The sequence below is a fragment of the Panthera uncia genome, chromosome D2, assembly GCF_023721935.1.
Source record: "Panthera uncia isolate 11264 chromosome D2, Puncia_PCG_1.0, whole genome shotgun sequence".
NCBI lineage: Eukaryota > Metazoa > Chordata > Mammalia > Carnivora > Felidae > Panthera > Panthera uncia.
Genome location: NC_064818.1, coordinates 28,337,751 through 28,355,813, shown reverse-complemented (window position 1 = coordinate 28,355,813; position 18,063 = coordinate 28,337,751). Strand labels below are relative to the sequence as shown.

The 18,063-nt window shown below is 37.0% G+C and overlaps 1 protein-coding gene across 1 annotated transcript in view; it reads left to right on the top strand.

The window, feature by feature from the left end:
- The window catches only part of SLC25A16 (solute carrier family 25 member 16), a 51,032-nt gene that overhangs the window by 14,467 nt on the left and 18,502 nt on the right, over positions 1-18,063 (top strand). The window contains exons 3-4 of the mRNA XM_049645155.1: positions 1,009-1,142; positions 2,712-2,775. Coding sequence (XP_049501112.1) covers positions 1,009-1,142; positions 2,712-2,775 — 198 coding nt within the window. The remainder of the gene's footprint in view (positions 1-1,008; positions 1,143-2,711; positions 2,776-18,063) is intronic.

The following is an 18,063-nucleotide window of genomic DNA, read 5'->3' as shown; positions in this document are numbered from 1 at the left end:
TGGGTGTGGGGAAGTATATTTAGTTTAATATTTCATGTGTTTGGGAAGAATTTTACATGCATATTATATATTATACATATATATAGGTATATATAATATATATAATATAGAATTCTTTTTAATAAGCTATTAGTTCATTTAGATATCTACTTATTAAAAAATGCTTTTAGGACATCTTTTTTTAATGTTAATAAGTACCTACAACTTTAATTTGGAGGAAGAGATCAAAGGGTTATTTGCATTCTAAAAATTCAAACTGATTTATTTTTATATTTGATCAAATTTTTGTTTGAAAAATTTGGAAAAGAACCTGAATTTAAATAGTTTAATAATACAAGGAGTGATGTGTTTATGAGAAGTCTGTACAGCAAATAGGACTAGTATTGACATTAGTAGAGTAAATTATATATATATATATATATATATATATATATATATATATGTATGTGTATATATATTTATATAAATGTACAGGATCAGAACTCAGGCCTTTGTTTATCACTCTTCCTAATTAAAGTGTTCTAACAATGAAAATTCCCCCCAAATTTAAATAGTTATAATAGGTAGTTTTGAAATTTTTTTCTTTTATTTAGCAGTTTCCTTATATAAACAAACCACACATGTATCTAGGTCAGTCTGGGAAACCTTCCTTCATCCTTTCAGAGTCAACCATCTGCAGTGTAATATCTGGTCGTTGAATATATTTCTGTTAGATTTTCTAAATTTCTGTAAAATATAATTTGTGATAATTATAATCTACTACAATTTATAGCTGTTTTTGCTATAATATGTTTTATATTTTTATATGAGGTATGTTTATGTAATTTGGACTTATATATTTTAAGTAGGTTTAACTATTAAACATAAATTACAACTCATTTAATTCCTCATGCAAAATTGTATCATGAATGATGATATAGTAATCTTTTCTGTGATTGTCATGAAAATTTGAATTTAGTTTTCTCTGTTTTAATAGTATTTTTCTTCTAAACATGTTTCTAAAAATAGGAGTATTTTCTGCATTGCGTGCTGTTCCCCAAAAGGAAGGATACCTTGGATTGTATAAAGGGAATGGTGCAATGATGATTCGAATCTTTCCCTATGGTGCAATCCAGTTTATGGCATTTGAGCATTATAAAACGGTATTTGAACTTTTATCTTCTTTTCCTTTTGTGTTTGAATATCATACTTAGTTGACAGGCATTTGCTTTGGCCTTTAAAGTTACTTTGGATGAATGGGTAAAGTAATGCCTTTTTGAAGGAAGAAGACTTGTGATAGTTTAAATTTTTTTTTTAATGTTTACTTATTTTTGAGAGAGAGAGACAGAGCATAAGTGGGGGAGGAGCAAGAGAGAGAGGGAGACAAAGAATCAGAAGCAGGCTCCAGGCTCTGAGCTGTCAGCACAGAGCCCCATGTGGAGCTCGAACCCATGAACAGTGAGATCATGACCTGAGCCAAAGTCAGATGCTTAACTGACTAAGCCACCCAGGCTCCCCTAAATTTTTTTTTTTTTTTAATTTTTTTTTCAACGTTTTTTATTTATTTTTGGGACAGAGAGAGACAGAGTGTGAACGGGGGAGGGGCAGAGAGAGAGGGAGACACAGAATCGGAAACAGGCTCCAGGCTCCGAGCCATCAGCCCAGAGCCTGATGTGGGGCTCGAACTCACAGACTGCGAGATCGTGACCTGGCTGAAGTCGGACGCTTAACCGACTGCGCCACCCAGGCGCCCCTCCCCTAAATTTTTAAATGTAACTTGGTTTTGGAGTTATCTAGTCCTGCATTGTTAGTCATTTAAAAAAATTTTTTTTTAATGTTTTATTTATTTTTGAGACAGAGAGAGAGCATGAGCAAGGGAGAGGCAGAGAGAGAGCGAGCCACAGAATCTGAAGCAGGCTCTAGGCTCTGAGCTGTCAGCACAGAGCCCAACGCAGGGCTCAAACTCACGAACCGTGAGATCATGACCTGAGCCGAAGTCAGACGCTCAACTTACTGAGCCACCCAGGCGCCCCAGTTGTTAGTCATTTTTGAGCAAATTGTTTATGTATACATTTACGAAGAAGAGCCAAAATATACTTCAAATAGGTAATAATAAATACAGAAAATATTAATAGCTTTTTAATGTGCTTTTTGTTTCTCAGTTGTAGGAAAGGAACATTGTAGCTTTGGATTTCTTACAAATAAAATAGTGAAATCATATTGTGAAAGTCTGTTTTTGAGTAATGCAATCAATTAACAACTTTTCCCATCCTACTCATTGATTGACGTTCTCTTTTCTGTGGGAGTGAAAGTGACACAGAATGGTTAAGTATGCTAAATTTCATAGGGTGTCTTAAAAGGAAAAGTAAGCAATAGAGATGAGAACAACATTCCAAGCTAATCAGTCAGAATTGGTGTCATCAGTATGTCAAGACTTCATTGTAGTGGCATTTTATTTGTACTACTGCCACTCACACTTTAAGTATATGTGGTCATGAATGTGCAATATAGTATATTTGACAATTCTAAGTTAGATTGTAAAAGAGCAGAATTGGCATAAAAGCTACATAGGATATACCTGACCTTATGATGTGTTACAATTGTGGTCACTTCATTTACTAATTTTCTTTTTACTAGTTGTGTAACTCTTTTTTGAAATTTCTTCATTATTAAACAGTGAAATGAGAAGTATTTTTAAAATATTCCATTTAATTTGGTATTTTGGTTTCTAGGTAATTACTACAAAACTGGGAGTTTCTGGTCATGTGCACAGATTGATGGCTGGATCCATGGCAGGTAAGAGGAGTGGGTATATTTCATTTCTGACAAATTAATTTTCTACTAAATACTTAATTTGGTTTAGATAATATTATGACATTGATTAAGTAACATAAATTTTTCATCTTCCTACACTCAGTTATATAAGAAATCATTAATATCCCAACTCAAAAAAAAAGTATTTTACAGTAGGAGAAGGTAAGGAATGGTCTAAATGTACAATTATGAATAACATACATTCCCTTTAACAATTCTACTTCTGGAAATTGTTTTTTTCTTTCAAATATTTTTTTATAATGTTGGAAAAAACAAGAGGCCACTGTGCCTTTATAAAGAAACAAACATTTGAGGGGCGCCTGGATGGCTCAGTCGGTTGAGCCACCGACTTCGGCTCAGGTCATGATCTCACGGTTTGTGAGTTCAAGCCCCGCGTCGGGCTCTGTGCTGCCAGCTCAGAGCCTGGAGCCTGCTTCTGATTCTGTGTCTCCCTCTCTCTCTGACCCTCCCCCACTCATGCTCTGTCTCTCTCTGCCTCAGAAATAAATAAACATTAAAAAAAAATTAAAAAAAGAAAAGAAACAAACATTTGAATGCCTGGGTGGCTCAGTCGGTTAAGTGTCTGACTTTGGCTCGGGTCATGATCTCACCGTTCGTGGGTTTGTGTCCTGCATCAGGCTCTGTGCTGTTAGCTCAGGGCCTGGATCCTGCTTTAGATTCTGTCTCTCCCTCTCTCTCTCTGCCCCTCCCCTGTTTGCACTCTGTCTCTGGCTCTCAAAAATATTGGGGTGCCTGGGTGGTTCAGTCGGTTGGGCGTCCGACTTCGGCTCAGGTCACAATCTTGTGGTTCACGAGTTCAAGCCCCTGTGTCGCACTCTGTGCTGACAGCTCGGAGCCTGGAGACTGCTTTGGATTCTGTGTCTCCCTCTCTGCCCCTTCCCTGCTCATGCTCTGTCTCTCTGTTTCTCAAAGATGAATAAACGTTAAAAAAAATTTTTTTTAATGAATAAACGTTAAAAAAACATTAAAAATATTATAATGACTATAATAATACAAACTCTTATACAGTGCAATACTTCCACTCCCTAAAAACAATCACTAATCACTATTAGCTGTTTCTTATGTATGCTTTTTTTTTTTTAAGTTTATTTATTTATTTTGAGAGAGAGAGAGCACAAATGGTAGGGCCAGAGAGAGAGAATCCCAAACAGGCTGCACACTGTTAGCACAGAGCCTGACATGGGGCTTGAACCCACAAACCAAGAGATCATGACCTGAGCTGAAATTGAGAGTCATACACTTAACTGACTGAGCCACCCAGGTGCCCCATATGCTTTTTCCAGTACTATTCTATAAGATTGGAACCTTTCTTTTACCGTTATCGCGAGACTGTTTTCTATATCAATACATAGATCTTTCTTATTTTTTTTAAACAACCTGTGTTATATTCTAATGTATGAATGTACCATGCTTTTTCTTTTTTAAGTTTTTGTTTATTTATTTTGAGAGGGAGAGAACAAGTGGGGGAAGGACAGAGAAAGGGAGAGAGAGAGAGAGAATCCCAAGTAGGCTCCGCACTGCCATGTGGGTCCCAAACCCACGAACTGAGAGATCACTACCTGAGCTGAAATTAAGAGTTGGATGCTTAACCAGCTGAGCCATCCAGGTACCCCTGAATATATCATGCTTTATTTAATCCAGTCCCCTATTGATCGGTCTTTGGAATATTTTCAGTTTTTGTTTCACAAATAACCATTATACTTGTATTATTATATCTGTAGAATAAATTTTGAGAAGAAAAATTACTTTATCAAAGGGTATGTGTATTTAAATTTTGATAAGCATTGTCAAACTGATCTTCATAATGCTTTTAATGGCTTTTCCTCCTACTATACCATACCAACAGTGGGTCTTATTAGATTTTTAATATTTGGCAATTATTATTATTATTTTTAATGTTTATTTATTCTTGTCAGAGAGACAGTGTGAGGGGGGGGAGGGGCAGAGAGAGAGGGAGACACAGAATCCGAAGCAGGCTCTAGACTCTGAGCTGTCAGCAAAGAGCCCAATGCGGGGCTCAAACCCACGAACCATGAGACATGACCTGAGCTGAAGTTGGACACTTAACCAAGTGAGCCACGCAGGCGCCCCGATATTTGGCAATTAATTATGAGTAAGGCTGATCAGCTTTCCAATGTTTATTGACCATTCGTATTTCTTTTACTTGCAACCTGAGTTGTTTCTATTTTTTAAATATTCATTTTTGCTTAAAACAACTAGGAAAAATTATGTTTATAAGTTTGGGAATTAGGACATTTTTTTTTCTGTCAAGTATTGCTAATAGTTTATTTCTCGGTTTTAGATTTGTCTTTTAACCTTATTTGTGATTTTTTTAAGAAAAATCATCTACTTCTGAAACCAATATTGCACTGTATGTTAACCAACTAAATTTTAAATAGAAATTGTTATTATTATTATTATTATTATTATTATGAGAGAGAGAGAATGTGTGCTTCAGCAAGGGAGGGGTGGGCTGGGAGGTAGAGAGGATCTGAAGCAGGCTCTGTGCTAACAGCAGAAAAAGCTCAATGTAGGGCTTGAACCCACAAACTGCAAGATCATTACCGGAGCTGAAGTCAGACACTTAACCAACTCAGCCACCCAGGGGCCCCTAAATAGAAATTATTAAAAAGAGGGAGAGAGAGAGAGAGAGAGAGAGAGAGAGAGAGAGAGAGAAAGTACAATGTAAAAACAACAACAAAAAAGAATAATCCTCCACAATTCTGTCTTACACATACACACAAATATACATACCCCACACACCCATAAGTAGTTTTACATGCCAGTTGGTTAGTCTTTTCCTCTTTGGCTTCAAAAATTTTTGTGGTGTTTAGAAATGCCTTCTCTATTCTAAGATAAAAACATTTGATCATGTTTTCTACTACAATGTTTTTTATATTGATGATTTTTATGTTGATTTTTTTCATATTTTATTTATTTATTTTAAGGCACTGACAACTTTTTTTTTAAGTTTATTTATTTTGAGAGAGACAGCACATACATGAATGCATGTGTGTGTGAACAGGGGAGGGGCAGAGACAGAGCAAGAGAAGGAATCCCAAGTAGGCTCCATGCTCAGTGCAGAGCCTGACGTGGGGCTCTATCCCATGACCATGTGATCATGACCAGAGCCGAAATCAAGAGTCTGATGCTTAACTGACTGAGCCACCCAGTCATCCCTAGTGTTTGTTTTTATGTAAAAAATGAAGTAAGGATTAAATAAAAATTTTTTCCAAATGACTAGCTCCTTATGCCAACATTATTTACTTAATAACATGCTTTTTTTCTGATTTTAAGCCCCATCTGTATCATATACTAAATTCAGTTATTTTATTTAAGAGAGGAAGTAAAGATGTATACAGTGATATTTAACAACAGATGTTCACTGCAGTTTTATCATATCAAGTTATTTTTTTATTTTTTAATTAAAACACATTTTTTAAATTATTTTTTTAACATTTTATTTATTTTTGAGATAGGGAGAGACAGAGCATGAACAGGGGAGGGTCAGAGAGAGGGAGACACAAAATCTGAAATAGGCTCCAGGCTCTGAGCTGTCAGCACAGAGCCCGACGCGGGGCTCGAACTCACAGACCGTGAGATCATGACCTGAGCTGAAGTCGGCCGCCTAACCGACTGAGCCATCCAGGCACCCCTAAAACACATTTTTAATGTTTATTTATTTTTGAGAGAGAGAGAGACAGAGAGACAGAGACAGAACGCAAGTGGGGGAGGGGCAGAGAAGGAAGGAGACCCAGAATCTGAAGCAGGCTGCAGGCTCTGGGCTGTCCGCACAGAGCCCGATCCAGGGCCTGAACCTATGACCATGAGATCATGATCTGAGCTGAAGTCCAACGTTTAACCGACTGAGCCACCCAGGCACCCCTCAACAGTTATTTAAATATGTAGCTATAAAAGAGTGGTAAAAAAAAATTCCACATATCAGAATATCTAAAGCCCTTGAGATCTGCATATGTGGTATGATGTGGAGAGGAATGGGGACAGATGTGTTGAGCATGTAGGCCTCAAAAGACAACAAAAATCTGGATAGCTGTTGGAGACACTATGACTATAGATAATCATCTATCTTCCTGGTTGGGACGACAGGCTTGCTCTTGGATGACAGGTCTCAGGGACTTTCCAGGTAGAATATCACACTCTGAAACCAAGGACACTCAGCCTTACCTTTCCACCTAGATATATAGTCTTTTTTTTATGGTTCTGCCTTATCCAGTGTTTATTTAGCTCTTTTTAAAAAAAATGTTTATTTATTTTTGAGAGAGAGAGGGAGAGACAGATTCCGAAGCAGGAGGCTCTGAGCTGTCAGCACAGAGCCTGATACAAGGCTCCAACCCACAAACCATGAGATCATGACCCGAGCTAAAGTGGGACGCTTAACTGACTTGAACCACCCCGGCACCTCTGTTTAGCTCTTCTTGACTCCTGGTTGGCTGATCCAATTTCAATAAGTAGTAAAAATGATCAGGAGTAATATTCAAAATATTTAGCAACACAACTATAGAGGTACTAATAAATAGCACAGGTTGTGAAAGCCTCCAATTAACTTGTTAGTGTCTGTAGCATGAGATAGCATGTGGTAGTAGTGGTGGTGGGAGTTCTGGTGGGTTAAGAGGGGTACCAGAGCCATGGTAAGGATCTTAGGGAGTTGGAGCAACAGCTGTTTGCCAACTGGTATCGAAATATTTCAGTATGTTACACTGGTATGACAGTGCTGGTTAGCTAACATTAGCTAGCAAGTATTGATTATTTGCTATGTACCATATATAGACCTGAGCACTTGACATGTAATCCTCAGGCACTTAATATGTAGTTTACAGAAAAATACTATGTGGAAAATGCCATGATTATCTTCATTTTTATAGAAAAGAAATTTTAGTAAAGATTCCAGATTATAAAATGTATGATTTTGTACATTACTGTTTAAATTTTCTTTTAGGCAGTTCTTTCTGCCCATGGTTCCCATCCCTGTGCTGTAATAAAAACACCTAAAATAAAAATAGGTAATAAATGAATGAATGAATGAATGAATGAATGAATAAATTTTCTGTCTTCTAAATTAAAAAAAATTTTTAATGCTTATTTATTTTTTAGAGCGGGAGAGAGAGAGAGAGAGAGAGAGCACAAGCAGGGGAGGGGCAGAGAGAGAGGGAGACAGAGGATCCAAAGCAGGCTCTGTGCTGATGCAGAGACATCAATTCACAAACTGTGAGATCATGACCTGAGCCTAAGTTGGACACTTAACTGACTGAGCCACCCAGGCACCCCACTGTCTTTTAATATTTAATTTTTTCATTTTAATGTTTAGTTATATTTGAGAGAGAGGCAGATTGTGAATGGAGGAGGGGCAGGGAGAGAGCTGTCAGTCCAGAGCCTGACATGGGGCTCAAACTTAGGAACTGTGGGATCATGACCTCAGCCAAAGTCAGATGCTTAACCAACTGAGCCACCCAGGCGCCCTGTATCTTTTAAATTTAATCTTACAGGGCCGCCTGGTTAAGCCTGCGACTTTGGCTCAGGTCATGATCTCGTGGTCCATGAGTTCGAGCCTCGTGTCAGGCTCTGTGCTGACAGCTCAGAGCCTGGAGCCTGCTTCAGATTCTGTGTGTCCCTCTCTCTCTATCCCTTGCCCGCTCACACTCTGTCTCTGTCTCTGTCTGTCTCTGTCTCTCTCACAAAAACAAACATTAAGCGGCACCTGGGTGGCTCAGTTGGTTGGGCGTCCGACTTCGGCTCAGGTCATGGTCTAGTGGTTTGTGAGTTCAAGCCCCACGTCAGGGTCTGTGCTGACAGCTCAGAGCCTGGAGCCTGCTTCAGATTCTGTGCTTCCCCCTCTCTCTGCCCCTCCCCTGCTCACGCTCTGTGTCTCTCTGTCTCTCAATGATAAATAAGCGTTAAAAATTTTAAAATAAATAAATAAATAAATAATCATTAAAATAAATAAATAAATTTAACTTTACAAATGACTGATCAAAATCCTTTCTTTGAAGGTTATAAAAAAGATTAAGTTGGATTGTGAACATGTGTTAAATCATGGAGACTTTATTTCCTTTTCACAGCACTTGGTATTATTGAACAGCATTATTCATTCAAATGCTATTTCTAGTTTCATTTTTCTGAAATGAAAGACATGTTAACATCTAGTTTTCAGTACATATTAGAAAATAATAACCATAGGAACTTTAATTTAAAATTTTTTTTTAAGTTTATTTACTTCAAGAGAGACAGAGACAGCTGAGCAGGGGAGTGGCAAAGAGAGAGGGAGAGAGAGAGAGAATCCCAAGTAGACTCCACACTGTCAGTGCAGGGCCCTACTCTGGGCTCCAAGTCATGAAACCACGACATCATGACCTGAGCAGAAACCTAAGAGTCAGACGCTTAACCAACTGAGCCACCCAGGTGCCCCATAAATTTTAAGTTTTAAAGAAAAAAGTTTTTAAAAATTCTAGCAATTACAGATAAGACTAGTGCCTCCATTATTCAGTATTTCTATTTTTATTACCATGTTTAAGTATTATAATTTACATTTTGCTTCTATGATTATAAATCATTGAAATGAGTGTTCTAGTTAATTTTATTTATATTAGGTATCTTTGCTCCTGTACCTTAGGTGGCCTTTGAAAGTATGTTTGGAAATTTCTATATCTGCCAAAATAAAAACTGGTGTGTTTTTCACAGTCATTTCAACAGAGCTTATTTTAAAGTTTTTCTGAATTTTAAACTTTTCCCTCATCCTATAACTACAATCCAGTACATGTGGAACCTCAGTCAGCCAGAAAAAGGAAAAACTAGTGACTGAGAATCAAGGTTTGTATATTTACGGAAGTCTTCCTCTTCTTTCCTTCTGTTTCAATTGTTTGAAATCAGTCTTGTTCTGACAGTTCTTATGGAATGAACAGTGACAGGAAAAAGAGAGAAGAGTTAGAAACTAGAAGTGATAAGCTGAGTTTTGCTTGCTTATCTCAAGCTTTGCTTGCTCTGGTCTACTCCACTTTGGTGTTTTGGCTCAAGGCTGGGAGGTCAAATGTACTGAATGCTTCCTGGATCCTGGCTGGCCTCCATTATATTACATTGACCATGGGCAGATCATTTAAGCCTTCTGTAATTCACTCTTCATTTGTTAAAGTGGAGTTTGTGTTTGCCCCACTCCCTCTCTTTCTGAGTTGTTCTGAAAGTCAAAGAACTGCTATGAAAATATTCTGAAAGATCTGAGGTCCTCCTTAAATATGAGGGAATATTATTAAACCTTCCATGCCAGCTCAAGAGACTTATTACATGCTCTTGAGCCAGCCACCTAAATTCCTTATTCCTCTTTCTGTCTCATTTGTAACACAGGGAAAATTTTAGTTTAAATAAAGGTGATATTGGGGGCATTCACTTTCCAATGCCCCCCTCTGTAAAGAGAACTCTCATACTATTCTTACTTTCTGATATTATACTCTAATAAACTTTTGCCTGCTGCTCAAAAAATAAACGAATAAACAAACAAATAAAGGTGATATTAAAAATATTTAACAATCAGTATAGCATGTGTAGCAACCAAGCAGGTTAGGCTGGATGTCAGCAGTGAGAATGGCTTTATGGTGCTATTATTAGATTATTATCAGAACAGGTTGATTGTTAGAACAAACTGCTCTTTTGAGACTCTCAAAGAGGCATAGAGGCACATTTCCCAGAGAATTTAATATTTAAAAGAGAATGCTATTCTCCCTTGAGCCCTGATCCAGAATCTAGATGCAATAAGCTTCCTATATTTTTGGAGAAATTACTCTTCTGAGCTAGTAGTATAACTCTTGATTTCAGAACTTATTTTCTTTAGTTAATAGATTTGAGGCCTGATTTGAATGTGGGATGGGCATGATGTTCAGATCTCTGCTCTCTAGCCCTTTGGCTCTTTGACTTAATGTCATGCAGTTATTGAAACATCTGATTTCCACATGAAACTACTATACTGAAGGCATCCAGTCACACACAGTTATTCTTTTGAGTAATAATGATTTCAAGTGTGGCTCCCGAATGTCATATTTGAATTAGAGGTTGCACATAACTGTAGACGGGTTATTAGTTCTTTACAGTTGATATTTTTTTAATCATCAGGCTTGACGTAGTGATGTGGTTCCAAAAGACAGGATATAGTAGAATTGAACTTTCTTGGATATCTACTCTAGACCAATTTCCTTAGCTTTCCAGCTTATCTTTTGTATCTATGATGCATGGAGCCCTTCATTTGTCTAAAGTGTTTATTTCGAATGCATTTGTTTTTTTCATTGAACTTTAATCTCTTTGGATGTGTACATGAAGTCTGGATGCTGCTCCTACATGTAGCCTCAGATGGAAAGGAAGGTAGTGAGTGAGGAGGGAAGCCATCTCTGAAAACTGAAATCTACTTACATATTCATTGAGAAGTTGGAGAGGAAGGAGTTTAATTGATGACGGCTTGGATATGCTCCTTTGCTTCAACCCTGTATTATCCAATTTCTAATACCTATTCTGTTCTTTGTAACTGGGGTACAAGAGCACCTGGCTCTAGGGGTCCCAAGCAGACCAGGTTTGGCCACTCCCCACTGACAAAATCCAAAGGCAGAGACTGAGTGGTAGTGAAATAAAATGAAATTTGTTTCAGTGAGGTCAACACCTGGAAGACAGTAGACTAATGTCTCAAAGACTGTCTCTAAAGTGCCGAAAATACTTCTAGGTTTATATAAGGAAAATGTGGGACAAAGGTCGGTGGACAGTAAAGGTCAGGTCAACCATTGTCTTGGTGTCATTCACACAGGGTCCTGTTGGCATCTAGCAGTCATCGTTGCTTGAGGGGGTAGTTTCAGTTCCCATCAAGGATGCTTGCTGGTCTTTTGCCTGAGTTAAGAGATAAGTTGGAAAGACAAACTTAAGCAATTAGAAAGTATAAATGAGGTCAAAATGGAGGCAGTTGAAGTCCTCCTTCATCTTCCTTCTACTGCCTCCTCCTTGTACAGTGTTACTTCCTCTGGTAAGAAGTTCTTTATGCTTCTTGCTGGAGCAGAATAAAAAATTCATATTTTCCATATTTTCAGAATATGATCTCCAAAGTTTTAATGACCAAGGATCTGTCTTTGGTATCGTGGTTACAAATCGAATTTGCAATCAGAGGATTTTTGTTTTTTATACAGTGATTATGAGGTAGTGTTGAGCTCTTTGAAGCTTTGCAAATCAGCAAAATCTAATTGCTGACTAAAGTATGTCCTTGGTTTACCACAATTCCTGGATTCTAGACTATAGAGATAATAATAAGATTAGCATTTAGGGAAGAAACAGTCTTAGTTTGGATTCATCATTAAGTCCTCAGTTTCTTGATTAAGGGAGAAAAAGAGAAGTTTGCACATAAACAAGGATTGCAAACATGTCTCAACTTGAGATTGAGTCTCATTGCTTCCTGGTAGGTGAAGATACACTGCTCTCTGTATTAGATTGTGGTTGTAAAGTGGGGGAATAGGAAAACTATCACACTACTATTTCAAGTAGGTATTTTCTGATTTCCCTTATTTGCCCTTGGAGGACTTTTTTGACCTCTCTGTAAAGCAGGGCTAGTTAGAATAGTAAGGAAGAGATATGTGATTATAGAAAAAAGGCCAGAACGGGAGACATTAGGTTTATGAATTGAAAATCCCAGTCACCATTTGGATATATATGTCAGTCTGATTACTAGCAGTCAAGTTAAGTTCCCACTCAGTTGCATATTCTTCTTCAGTAATCTTCTGATGTTCTTTTTTCTTTTTCTTATTTTTTTGTACTGTTCTTTTTTGATTTTTTTTCTTTTTATTTGAAGTCTTGAAGTGCAGGAAGAGATTGAGAATGGAGGAATTTGGGTCAAAAGAGGAGACAAATGATTTGGTTCACAAAAGAAAAGGTCAAAAAACGAATGGCTTGAAAAAGAACGTATTGGGAGAGTAATAATAGCTAACACTTAGATATAATATTTACTATATGTTGAGAATTATTTTAGGCATTTACATATATTAACTCACTTAAACTTCATAAAACCCTGATTTGGGTAATGACTTATTATGATGTCCATTTTATAGATTCTGAAGCTGACACCCAGGTTAAGTAAGTTGCTCAAGATCACACAGCCAGTTAGTGGTAGAACCTGATTTGAATGCAAGCAGTCTCACTCTTGGGTCCATACTCATAAGTTCTTTTGACCATTTGATCAATTTTGATCACTACAGTTAAAATTAGTCAGAAATAAATAATATAAAAATAAATTAGCTGAAATGAGAAAAGTTCAAGCCAAGAAAATCTAGTGCTGGATTACTTGACAGGTAGACTATATACATGCCTAAGTCTCCGGCAAAGCAGGGACATTTGGTATTTTTAAAAAGCACTGATGTCATCATGAGGAAAATCAGAACTTAGATGTCCTCAAACTTATTTTACATTGCAATATTATTTTTAGTTTCAACAATGCAAGACATAATAATCTTTTCTGCAGTTAGGGTTTGTAGAAATCTACATCTAGCCCTGTGAGAGGGCTTTATACTTTTATATTTAGAGTGAAGGGTAAAATATGATTATCAGAGGAATATTTCTTACTCCTCTTCATTCCAAAAAATAAGTAAACATTTAAAGTCATAAAGGAGTTTTCAAGATTTACAGAGTACAAAATTATTAAGAATCCTCCGCTTATATTTCAGGGTTTAAAATTATATTGAAATCATTAAGTTGCTTTTAAGAATATTAAAAACCAGCAACAAACCTTGGTGATTTTTGTATCCTTATGTTAAGTAACAACATTCAACTGAAAAAATTTGAGGATCATGTTGGCTTTATTCAACAATTCTTGCATTGGGTAGCATCCCATCTAGTAAGTAGAAAGGAGCTCTGAGGAGGTGTACAAAATGGAAGGCTTCTACAGGCAGAAGGGGAACGGGATAAAGAAATAGTGGGCACATTCCTGGAGAAGGTTGAAACTGCAGTTAGGTTAAGTATTAAGACCTGGTTTGGTGACATGGACTTAGCACAAGTGGCTCCATTTTGGGCCTTCTTTTTTGTTTTTAAATCTGCTATTTCCTTAAAAAATTTTTTTCTTAATGTTTATTTATCTTTAAGAGAGAGTGCAAACAGAGGAAGGGCAGAGAGACAGGGAGACACAGAATTCAAAGCAGGCTCCAGGCTCTGAGCTGTCAGCACAGAGCCCAATGCAAGGCTTGAACCCACAGATTGGGAGATCATGACCTGAGCCAAAGTCAGCCACCTAGGTGCCCTATAAATCTGTTATTTCTTTTTAACATTTGTTAACAGATTTGTTTTTCTTTAGGAAGATTTGATTGATTGTTCAAATTTAAAAGAAACATACCATATAAAAGTATGGTAAAATAAACTGGCTAAAAAAAATTGTGAAACTAGATAATGAGTTTAGCCTTCCAATAATCATTGGCATCATTTTTTGCCGTTCTCTTATGTGCAATTAGGTGATGCCAGTTCCTGTCTGACTCATAGTCTTGCAACTTTTAGGCTGATGCCCTGTTTACCTTTTACAGATTTCTGAATATACTCATTTTTTTTTTTTACCAAATCATCATTTTGCCACTTTGTTAATTCAGTTATTTTATGTTAAGCCACCCAAAGCCAGTAAGGAGACAACTAAAAGATTTGGAACATTGTGAGAAGGAAAGAAGAAATAAATGGAGTCAGAGAGCAAATTGGAGAGGCAAGACCAAAGTGATACTGATTAGGGAAGAGGAAAAAAAAGTTGTAAAAATTAATAGAAGTGGTAAAAATAAAATGGATACTGATGAATTGGGAAAATCTTAGCAAAATCTGATGTTTAGCCAGGTTGTGTTATGTCAGCACAATCAAGCCTTAAAATGGTCAGCCCTTTGATTCTCTTCTTTGTTAAAACTTCTTAATATGAAATATACCAATAAAGATGGAACTAGTTTATAGAGAATCTCTCCTAATTTTATTTTCTAAAAATTTCCCTTGCAAAATCTTTATCACAAGCTGTAAAAAAAATTAAGCCAACTTGCAAAAACATATAGTTTTATAAATATCTGGATAATAAGGTATTTGCTGTGACTTTAATGTTACTGCCAAACCTTGTCTCAGGAACATCACCTTTGCACTATATTAATTTAGATGCAGCTTAAAAGACACCATTTAGGAAAGCCACTGCCTTGCCAGGCTTAGGTGGCTGACTTGAATAGCGATAGGTAACATATAAATATGTTACATAGTTTGAAAATGAATGGCTTGAAACAAATAGCACAGATAAAGAAGGAGCTCACAAATCAAACTGCTACAGTGGGGAATTGACAGTTCTAATCTCTGGACTGTGGAATTTCTGAATAAAAAGTTAAGTATAGAAATTACTAAGCAAATGTTTAACAAGAAAACAAAATTACAAGAAGCAACATATGTCATGATGTGAGTCAGAAAACTTTGTTTCAAATCCTACTCTGTGATACAGAAACTATGTGAATTTTGTCAAGTTACTTAACTACTTTGAACCTCAATTTTTTCATTTGCAAAGCAGTAATAATAATATCCATCTTCTACCTGGTAGGATTGTTGGTGGTGTCTGGCATGTGAGGATTAGAGGTGGTATTTATAGAGAGCTTGGTATGGTGTGCTTGGCACATAGTGGCTACTTTTTATTGCTATGGGCAAACTAAAGAAAGGAAGGTTTAAAATATCACTTACAGCTAAACTACAGATATGGTAATCATAAATCAGCCTTTCTTGGGGCACCTGGGTAACTAGGTCTGTTAAGTGTCTCTAGATTTCTGCTCAGGTCACGATCTCAGGGTTTATGGGTTTGAGCCTTGTGTCCTAGCTGTCAGTGTGGAGCCTACTTGGGATCCTCTCTCTCCCACTTTCCCTTTTGCTCTGCCTCTCCCCTGCTTGTGCACACTCTCTCTCTCAAAATAAATAAATAAGCATCCTTTCTTAATAAAAACCCTCGAGAAAGTCGGGATAGAAGGAACATACTTAATGGAAAGAGCCCAAATGTCCATTAATGGGTGAATGGATAAAGAAGATGTATTTATATACAATGGAGTATTACTCGGCAATCAAAAAGAATGAAATCTTGCCATTTGCAACTACATGGATAGAACTGGAGGGTATTATGCTAAGTGAAATTAGTCAGAGAAAGACAAAAATCATATGACTTCACTCATATGAGGACTTTAAGAGACAAAACAGATGAACATAAGGGAAGGAAAACAAAAAAATATATAAAAACAGGGAGGGGGACAAAACAAAAGAGACTCATTAGTATGGAAAACAAACAGGGTTGCTGGAGGGGTTATGGGAAGGGGGATGGGATAAGTGGGTAAGAGGCATTAAGGAATCTATTGAAATCATTGCTTCACTATATACTAACTAATTTGGATGTAAATTTTAAAAAATAAAAAATAAAGTTTAAAAATAAATTTAAAAAAAAGAAGGAACATACTTAAACATCATAAAAGCCATTTATGAAAAGCCCACAGCTAATATCATCCTCAATGGGGAAAAACTAAGAGCTTTCCCCCTGAGATCAGGAACACGACAGGGATGTCCACTCTCACCGCTGTTGTTTAACATAGTGTTGGAAGTGCTAGCATCAGCAGTCAGACAACAAAAGGAAATCAAAAGCATCAAAATTGGCAAAGATGAAGTCAAGCTTTCACTTTTGGCAGATGACATGATATTATACATGGAAAACCTGATAGATTCCACCAAAAGTCTGCTAGAACTGATAACATGAATTCAGCAAAGTCACAGGATACAAAATTAATGTACAGAAATCAGTTGCATTCTTATACACTAATAATGAAACAACAGAAAGACAAATAAAGAAACTGATCCCATTCACAATTGCACCAAGAATCATAAAATACCTGGGAATAAACCTAACCAAAGATGTAAAAGATCTGTATGCTGAAAACTATAGAACGCTTATGAAGGAAATTGAAGAAGATACAAAGAAATGGAAAAACATTCCGTGCTCATGGATTGGAAGAATAAATATTGTTAATGTCAATACTACCCAGAGCAATCTACACATTCAATGCAATCCCAATCAAAATTGCACCAGCATTCTTCTCAAAGCTAAAACAAGCAATCCTAAAATTTGTATGGAACCACAAAAGACCCTGAATAGCCAAAGTAACTTTGAAGAAGAAGACCAAAGTGGGAGGCATCACAATCCCAGACTTTAGCCTCTGCTACGAAGCTGTAATCACCAAGACAGCATGGTATTGGCACAAAAACGGACACACAGACCAATGGAATAGAATAGAGACTCCAGAACTGGACCCACAAAAGTATGGCCAGCTCATCTTTGACAAAGCAGGAAAGAATATCCAATGGAAAAAAGACAGTCTCTTTAACAAATGGTGCTGGGAGAACTGGACAGCAACATGCAGAAGAATGAAACTAGACCACTTTCTTTCACCATTCACAAAAATAAACTCAAAATGGATAAAGGACCTGAATGTGAGACTGGAAACCATCAAAACCCTAGAGGAGAAAGCAGGAAAAAACCTCTTTGACCTCAGCCGCAGCAATTTCTTACTTGACACATCTCCAAAGGCAAGGGAATTAAAAGAAAAAATGAACTATTGGGACCTCATGAAGATAAAAAGCTTCTGTACAGCAAAGGAAACAATCAACAAAACTAAAAGGCAACCAACGGAATGGGAAAAGACATTTGCAAATGACCTATCGGACAAAGGGCTAGTATCCAAAATCTATAAAGAACTCACCAAACTCCACACCCGAAAAACAAATAATTCAGTGAAAAAATGGGCAGAAGACATGAATAGACGCTTCTCTAAAGAAGACATCCAGATGGCCAACAGGCACATGAAACGATGCTCAACGTCACTCCTCATCAGGGAAATACAAATCAAAAGCACACTGAGATATCACCTCATGCCAGTCAGAGTGGCTAAAATAAATCAGGAGACTATAGGTGCTGGAGAGGATGTGGAGAAATGAGAACCCTCCTGCACTGTTGGTGGGAATGCAAACTGGTGCAGCTGCTCTGGAAAACAGTGTGGAGGTTCCTCAAAAAATTAAAAATAGATTCACCCTATGACCCAGCAATAGCACTGCTAGGAATTTACCCAAGGGATATAGGAGTGCTGATGCATGGGGGCACTTGTACTCCAATGTTTATAGCAGCACTTTCAACAATAGCCAAATTATGGAAAGAGCCTAAATGTCCATCAACTGATGAATAGATAAAGAAATTGTGGTTTA